Source organism: Harpia harpyja, chromosome 1 (assembly GCF_026419915.1).
Source record: "Harpia harpyja isolate bHarHar1 chromosome 1, bHarHar1 primary haplotype, whole genome shotgun sequence".
NCBI lineage: Eukaryota > Metazoa > Chordata > Aves > Accipitriformes > Accipitridae > Harpia > Harpia harpyja.
The window spans coordinates 88,149,243-88,158,432 of NC_068940.1; the positions used below are offsets into that span (position 1 = coordinate 88,149,243).

The window sequence follows — 9,190 nt, forward strand, 5'->3', positions numbered from 1 at the left end:
ACTTCACATTTTTTTGCTATTCATAATGCCCAGTGATGAACCAGGTCATGGAACAGACAAAACTGTGATCCACAGCTTTGAGTACCTTCATCAAATGCTATGTGCAGCTTCTACCCAGGCACAACGCAGCAAGTGTTTGCTTTGCTTTAGAAACTTAATTGTCACGTCATTTCACTATTCAATTACTTTCTTCCATCCATGTGATCCTCAGCTACACACAAGCCAAACCACTATTTTGTGACCTGATGGTTTTCTAAGGGCCACCACCTACTTTTGGTCCCAAGTTTGGAAACTTCCAGATGAGCTAAATGACATCAGCCAAGCACAGACATAAAGTAGGCTGATGGTCCCTACTTCACTTTTCTCCAAATGCCTTTGTGTGCCAAAGTCACATCATTAACATTCACTTCACAAAACACAAACACAATTTATAGAGAAAAGTACTCTGGCTTGGATAAACGTGCTTTCCTTCAAGCATTAGGTAGTATTCAAATTATTTTTCAAGTAAATTCCCTATCATTAAAAAAGTCACTTTTGTTCTTTCAAGAGCAATTTTCTTCAGTCTAAGTATGAAGAAGAGGAAAATGTTTTTCTTATACATGATCACATTGTTCAGGAGATTTTACAGTATTTCCCTATTACGCAGCTTCAGCCCACACTTACAGAGCATGTTAATGATATTCAAAGTGGTGTGAAGGCCTACAGCACATGACAGTTTCAAAATGTCAGCACAAATGTATTGTAAGTTGAATACAGTCTTAATTTTTAAAGGAAATTGCACATTTCACAGAGTTGAGTATAAATGTCAGCCTTATTTTAAAGCTGAGTAAATAGTCTTAAACACATCCTAATCCTATTAGATGCAAACCCTGCATGTAAAGGTTGAATTGAGTTGGCAGAGCATTGTAGGTAAACATGCATTCTGCTCCCATAGGTATACTGTAATGAGTGGTGGATAAAAGAGCTTTGTCCTTCTATTCCCCCAGTAGTTTCCCCCCTTTTTCCCTGCACTTTCAAAGCTGTGATTCTACAAATAGCCTGAAATAGTTCAGAAAGACAAATGCTCCACATTTGGGATGCTCGCTATTCCATGCTCTGACTCAGAGATGAAAACTCATGCGGCTCTTAATTAAACCTGTACTTACAAAACAAGAAATCCACAGCTATTCACCATGGTGCCCAAACAATTACTCAGAGGAGCTGTGGAACTCCACTGAACAACAACTGGACTTACATAACTTGCTCCTTTATGTGTGATAAAGATATATACCCATTGCACTGCAGCTCCCCATGAGCAACCAGGAAGAATCTGTTCTTAAACAGATGAGACTAAGTGGTTAGAGTTTTATGTTGGATATAGAGGGTTTGTTTGATTTTTTTGAAGTTTGCTCAGGCTGAAAATAATTTCCTTCATATTTTTCATTATTTTTAACATGCTGTTAAAAGTTCTCATTTTTCAAAACATCCTTCCCTCCTATGTTTGCCTTCATTTCCTTTTTTTTGCTTGCTTTAAGGGTGAAAGAAGATGAAACAACTGAATTTCATTTACTCTCACATCTGTACCCTGCTCTCCTTAATTCTGTTAGCAGGTGATGTACAGCTGCAGAAGGGGAATGGGTTTTGCGCTAGCATATGCATCCTCAGACCATGATGAATTTGATTCAAAAACTCATCTCCTATTCCTCCTGGTCCCACCACCTTCTCTGAGAGAGATTCCCATCTCTCTTCCCAACATTACTTCCTTCCCTAGTAGTCCACCATCATTCCTACTGCTAGGTAAAAAAACCTCTTGGTTATGGGGAGAGAAGTTCACGTTCCCAGCTCCTACCCTCCATCAATCTGATATCCTGATGCTTCTAACAGCAGAGATGGCTGGAGTTTGACAGGAAGAGGGAATTCTGTAATCAAGGCGGGTTGCAAATTACTGCTGGGAGTTCCAAGGCAGGTATTTCCCAGCAGAAGAAAAAGTTATTCTTCAAACATAATGCTTCCCTGAAGTTTTCCAGCAGCCTTTTAATCAGCGGCCAGCTGTCAAGATTCTGCACACATGGACGTACATCTAACATTGACATTTAGTTTTCAGCCTACAAAACCTAAGAGTGTTTGTTACACTGTCAGCAGGGAAGATAGGGTAAATTTAAGACAATTTAAAATGAATACCCAAGCTTCATTTTCTACATTGTTAGCAGCAAACAAATATCCCTTTTATCTTAGAGACAAGAGTTAAAAAATCACATACCTACCTGACTAGATTTGGTTACCTAAGAAGAATGGAAACGGATTGTAACTTTAAATGTATTTACATGTCAGCTGTTCTTTGAGTAGCCTTTAAAATGACCTCACCATTTTAGCCAATCTTCTCCTAAAATTTACTTTTCTCATAAGTAAGCTTTTGCAAAACCTAAAACTAACATACATTTTTCTTCAAAGTTGTGTTTGTATCATTCAAGACACTAATCTTAGTAGCATTTCTGCCCCCAGCAATGGTGCATTGAGCTACTGTAAGCTAGCTTAACCATGAAATCAAACCTGACTTGACACTAATACAAAATGTAAATACTATTATTAGGCTTTTATATTGTGAAAATCTAAAGAACTTAAAGAAGTTAACAAGCAGCTGTAAAAAAAAAAAACCAAAAACAAAACAAAAAAGCAACCAAGTTTCAAAATATTGCTAAATACTCTAAATTATTTGTAAATTATCTAAGTAAAACTACAAGAACAAACACTTTGGTCAATGGTATAAACTCATGCCAGGCATCAAACTGAACTCTATGGCTCAGATTCTGTAAAATAAGTCATAAATTGTTCTTTGAAACTCATTTGATATGTATTCATGAGATAGGAACAAAGTTATTCATGTGCATAAAAGTGTGCAAGAGCAGGGCAGAAACAGCCCCCTTCTCTCCTCCATAGAGAATCCTTGAAGAACTATCCACATGTTGACAGTGTAAGACACTGAAACCATGCTGCTATTCATGTAAACAAATAGCTTTACACACTTTTAAAGCACAAGTAGGTAACATGAATTCAGAGAAGCTGCATTTGTAATTTTATTTCAAAGTGCTAGCACTTAATAACAATTATTACTAATAAAGAGTAACAACCGCTTTCCACTGCAGTTTAGAATAAAAGTCACATACCATTACTCGTATTTTATACACACATCATGTCCCAAATTACTTCAGAGCAAATAATGTAAAAAAATACCAACTAATGAAATATGAAAATATTCCATGCCCAACTCATTTCAGTTAGCTATAATAGATGTATCTACCTAAAACAAGCAAATTTCAGTTGGGGGAGTACTTACATCACTCTGGTATTTATTGACTTCCATGGCATGCATAATATCTGGAGGCTCCTTCATATGTGCATAACCTGAAGTTCCTTTCTCAGCATCATGTTTTTGTTTATAGAGAACCTGAAAAGAGCAACATTACATTTTTGTGACCTCAGCAGAGCTGGTATAATAATACGAGCTGGGTTAAACCTAGTGTCGTAGTGTGCCTGTATACAGGAAGAAATGTAATATATAATTAAGCTCCTTAATGGAACCAGAACCCTGAAACAAGAGCAGCTTCCACCCAAAAGAGAGACATATGAGGTACAGTCAGCAGAGAGATTTCTCTGTGTCTATTATTGCAACAGAGATATGTGTAGACAGAGGGAAGAAAAAGAAATATACAGAAACAGAAAATTAATTTTAACAAGGTGAGAAGACAGCCCAGGGAAAAGCATAAACAAAAGCTTTTTTTGCTCAAAATAAACCTGAATGCATCAGCTAAGTAACTATTCCAGGCTACTCTTTTTTTTCTGTTTTCAGAAAAAAAAAGGTTTTGTGCATTCCTCATAAACAAACAGGTTTACATGAAATACTCATAGCCCAAACAGCTATTTCTTCCACTGTTAGGAAATTACTAGCACAATACACATTTTGACTAGCCCCTAGGTTCAGAAAGAAAAATAATAAAAGAAAAATAATATTTACATTCAATTGTCATCATGGTAAAGGAAAATGGAATTGGATTGTGAGTTCATAAACAAATTTATTTTTATAATAGCAACTGAGCACAATGTTGGGCATTCATCCAGCTTTTACTGTACTGTGTTACATATACACACACTCACATACTAAAACTGCCTGAAAAGCTGATCTTGCACTTATCCTTGTCAGAAGCTTTTAGGCTTACATTAAGAAAATTCACCAGGTTTTGATGCCTGAAGAAGCAGCAAGCATCAAGAAAATTCATTTTCTAATAGCTCTCAGGAGCAAGCATTAAAATAATCCCCAAGAAAACAGCAAATACTAAATAAGATTGAAAGCTGGTCAGGAGGAGAAGGATTTGAAACTAAAACCCTCAATAGCAATAAAAGAATACTGTGAAAGTCTTGAGATGGGAACTCTCAACTATGGTGATTTGGACTCTTTTAGGACAGGATACTAGAACTGTGAGAAAATGTTATATCTGTTTGTGTTTAAGGCAGCAAGATTGCATCTGAGTCACAGATCAGGGTGCCCGAGGCAATATATTAGTATCTTCCCTGACTATCCCAGATTACAAAATGATATATAGGCTGAGAGATTAAGACAAAAAGGGAGGTTTTTTTGCACTGCTACTATATGAATGAAAGTATCAAATTAGGAAACTTAAAATGTGCCATCTCCTTATACAGTGTAAATCCAACACGACCAGGCCTCTGAGGAAACAAACACAACTTAAATTGAAACAAAAAAAGGTCTATAACTTCGCTATACTGATTACAACTTGCAACTGGCAAAGCAAATAATCGTCAACAAGACTGAAGCATCACTAACAAATGATCCCCTGCAAAAGTGTAATTACTATATAAACATATGTCACAAAAAAACTTTCGCTACTTCTCCTGCTTCACATTGTCACTTTTAAGATGTTTCCTACTTAATACCATTCTGAAAAGCAGACCCGTACAGTTACTTCCAAAATCTACTAATTTACAGATATTTTATTACATTGCCACTTTGCTGGTTCAATATCTATGTTTTTCTGTTGGCGAATGGGCAACGTAACCAAGACATCAAAAAACAAAAGCACATCAACTCCCAACATGAGAAAACTAACAGAAATTACAATTCAGTATCCACTATCTTGGGAAAAGATGACTGTTTCTTTAGCTTAATATAGGAATATTTGACTTGCTGTTTGATGGCTGTGTTCTTCCTATCTTTTCACACTATCCTTATTAACTGACTTAAGTAACCTTGAAGCGATCACAGGCTAGGAGGAGTTCAATAGCTGTCTAGTTTAGTTTTGGACAGTTTAGTGCAGAACTATTCCCAGACATGTAAATCAGTTCCAAGGGAGCATGAAAAAATGTTTATGAGGATTATTTCATCAATATTCTTAGAACCATTATTTTATACGTTAGCATGTATACATTTATTTCTCATTTCATGTTAATTTTCAAGTTTTAGCTAAACCGAATTTTATCAGATCTACATATGAAACTACTCTACAGAGAGATCAAGTATTATAGGTCACTGATGTAACCTCTACTCTGTAGTGGCACCATTTATTAACTCGAGAAATACAAGGCAATTATTTAAGTAGGTATGACTTCAGATTGAACTAATTTGTAAGTACTCATTTTTTATTTTCTTATCTCTCTTGTACACCAGTGTATGAACAGGAAGCTGCATTAAGAAAGGCTTTGTGCTCTTTCAACTTAACTCTGACTGACCCTCTGTTTTGGAATACTTTAAACACTATTAATTTTTTAATATATATTTCCCTTTATATTCAGTAAGCTGAGCTCTGAACTTAAAATCCACAATGTAGGATTTTGTAGGAGGAAATGTTCAAGAACACAGAAAATGCTACTTTAATCTCTAAATAGAGAATTAGATTATCCAATGTATATGTGTAAAACAAAACTAGAGAAGTCCAGGAGACTAATACCTGTTACCATAAAAAAGAGGAAATCTCAAACATGAGATTTAATGCCATAAAAAAACATGAAGAATTACAGAAAACAGTGTGATAATGTGTAATATGATTGTAAATGTTGCAGTAAACCACAATAAATAGCTTTCTCATAGTTAAAAAAAAAAAAAAAAACAAACATGAAAGAGGATTAAAAAGAGGATTTTGCCCACAAGTAAGAAAAACTCTGAAACTTTCTCTGGAAGTTAAAAATATTGCTTAAGATTCACTTGGCTCATCATCTTTAAAAACAAACAGAAAATACTGTTGAGCATTGACATATAGTTACTATGTGAGATATTGCCCTGTGCAAAGGAGAAAATTAAACTGCCTTCACTTTGCTTTAGATTATTCCTTTCAGATAAGAAGAAAAACAGTGCAATTTCTTCTTATGGCAGAAATAAAGTGATGAAAAAAGTGATGAAAAGCATACTTTTTTCCAACATTGTTCTCCCCTCAAGCAATTTTAAATACCTTTATCGTTGTTTGTGACACCTTATTAAAAAAATTGTTCTGCGTAAGGAAGAATTTAGTATACTGGTCTTCAGACAAGAAAAAAGACTTGGACAAAGCTAGCAAAGATCAGAAATTTTCCTTCAGAAATATTTTCCACAGGAAAATTGCAACTTTTCCAGAAAATGTCCATTTCCTCTCAAGAAAATCAAAATGAGGGCTCCCTGCCTAGACTGCTCTCATCAACTTTATTTTCTCATTGCAGAGAACATGGAAATTGGTGAGAGCTTTGTAGGCTGAAGGAGGGTGAAGTTACGCGGCGAGGACAGGGACTTCTGCTCTCTCTAGCTTACCCTGGGGACAGCTATGACAAAAGAGAGGGAGGAAAATCTGGTTGCTCGCTCTCAAGAAAGCTATTTGGAAGGCAACAGTTAAATTTTCTGTGTAGAGGAAAAAATGAAATTGATAAAAGTCACCCAAGTATGTGGGGCTATGAAACTTTTTTTTATCATTCTCCTGAAACATTTTTTTCCCATAAACAGCGTCATGAATTTTTTGTCAAAATTTTGGATGGATTTCCTTCTCTATGGGTATTTATTTCCATGGGTATTTATTTCCATATTCGTGCCAGTTCTACATAGAACGCAAAAGACCAAACGTGGGCTTTATGCAAAATCCAGCAGAGGTGGTCTTGTTTTAGTCTTTTCTGTGTATCTTGAAGAGGGAGTTGAGCATGAATCAATACAGCCGACATAGGCAGAAAGCTCCACAGGAGGTGAACCACAATTGTCAGTGTGTTGTACTCTCCGTTATGGTAAGCTCCTGTCAATGCTGACATTGTATGTCTGGAACCCTACAGAATGACATCCTGGCTCTGCTGAGGTCAATGACAATTACCGTATCAGTTAAAGCGTGCAGAAGTGATGGATAGTGCTCTGGCAGTCTGTTTGCTCTGGAGAGGACAGTGGAGGGCAGCTGTAGGTGGGGGATAATTTCTTGTGACAAAAAAGAAATTTCCCCTAGTTGCCTCCAAGCTCCTAAATCATGAGTGTGATCCGAAACAGTGTATAAAATTAATAAATTGGGCTAGATGTAGGTAGGCTGAAAACGAAGCTGCTGGGCAGCAGCAGGGCAGCAGCACCATTTCAGGATCAAACATCAAATCACGGGAGAGGCCATTTGCCGAGGACACAGTGGTGTAAGGAGATCACCCAGCAGAGGCACACCAGCCTCGGCACTCCTGTGCCAGCAGGCAGTAGCGGGGAGAGTCAGTGGCTCTCTTTCTTCCACACCGTGATCCCCTCGTCCTGACACACCTGCTTGGCATATGAGGCCACAGATCCTGCCAAGAACATGCCATCACAGAGCGAGAAAGCACCTGCTTGATCTGGCTACAAAAGCATTCAAGCCCGGCCTTGCATCCAGGAAGCACGAAAAGGGAGTCAAAGGTGTAAATTTGTTCTAATGCGGATGAGGAGGAGGACACATACTCCTATTTTCCAGTCTCGGGAAATCAGCACCTATTTAAAATCAGCTTACTGTAATTGAGAAACAGACTGCAGTTCTGTGCTTGCAACAGCCTTTTTGCAGGAGGGTTGGCACAATGGCCAGCCGGTGCTGTTCTCTCTCCTTCCTATGGCATATCCATGGTCTCTTCTTGCTGAAGTGATGACCTGTAAATTCACAATCCTGGCTAGATAGATGCAGCAGAAATCCCCTCTGCCATATCCTGACCCAGCTGAAATCTGAAATCCTCGTATTAGCTACTTAGGTACCGCAGTGATAGGCACAATATGGATTAGATTTGAATACTGCAGAGAAGATTTTCCACTAGAAAATCCCCTAGGATCTCTCTCAAAGTAGCATTAAATTCAGGTCCGTTGCAACAGTAACCACAAGTTGGAAAAATGTGTCAGCATATCTTTAAGTTTTATGGTAGATTATGATTTATAATGCATCTATTCCTAAGGGGATGGTATGAATTTTACAGGAAAAGTTTCTACTTAAATATAACTCATCCTATATGCATATTTGCTTCTCTATGACTATTGGATGATTGAAGAAAACCTTCAAAAAATATCAAATTAAAATGTCAGTCTTTTCCTTAAAGGGGTTTTTTTGATGAATCAAATGGTTTCATTTTTAGTCTCAGTTATTTATCTTTTCTGCCATATCACTGATGTTAATTAACCTCATTTGCGTAAACTAATGTAGAATGTACTCATTTGGAATGAATCCAGGAGTAAATCTGTGGCAAACTAGTTAACTAATGTTTTATAAATCAAGCTAACGGTTTAAAAATGTTATACAAGTTTAATTTGCAATTTATTTCTACTGTAATTCCTCTAATCACTCACTTTACAATGAAAAGTCACATTAATGTCATTTCAGCTACTGTGCTGCTTTAACTTGAGTGTATATATGTTCCATTTCAAACTATGAAAACTAAAATATACTTCATGTTATTGTATTTGCTTAACATAGCCTTGATTAACACATTGTTTTAAATCAAAACATTTCTCCACAAGCTGTCCTGAGATTTCAGTGCTTTCTTTTGTTATGAATATCTTCCTTTGTTTGAAAAAAAATCACTGCATTAGAAGAATGCATATTGAGCTACAATCAATAATATGGATTTCAGAGTGTGTTCACTCCACAGACTGGCTGTATTAAACTATACGTAGTTATTATCTTTAAGAGAGGAGAAAGGCAAAACAAGAAAAATGTGGAAATGCTTGGTGGACAGAAAACCATGACCATCTATCAGCTGTAAT

At 36.7% G+C, this 9,190-nt stretch overlaps 1 protein-coding gene across 3 annotated transcripts in view; it reads right to left on the reverse strand.

Moving 5' to 3' along the window:
• NEBL (nebulette) overlaps positions 1-9,190 on the reverse strand; it is a 278,197-nt gene that overhangs the window by 77,532 nt on the left and 191,475 nt on the right. The window contains exon 5 of one of the 3 annotated variants that reach the window (XM_052803995.1): positions 3,314-3,424. The exons of the other annotated variants lie outside the window; for them this stretch is intronic. Within the exon in view, the coding sequence (XP_052659955.1) occupies positions 3,314-3,424 (111 nt within the window). The remainder of the gene's footprint in view (positions 1-3,313; positions 3,425-9,190) is intronic. 3 annotated transcript variants of the gene reach the window in all.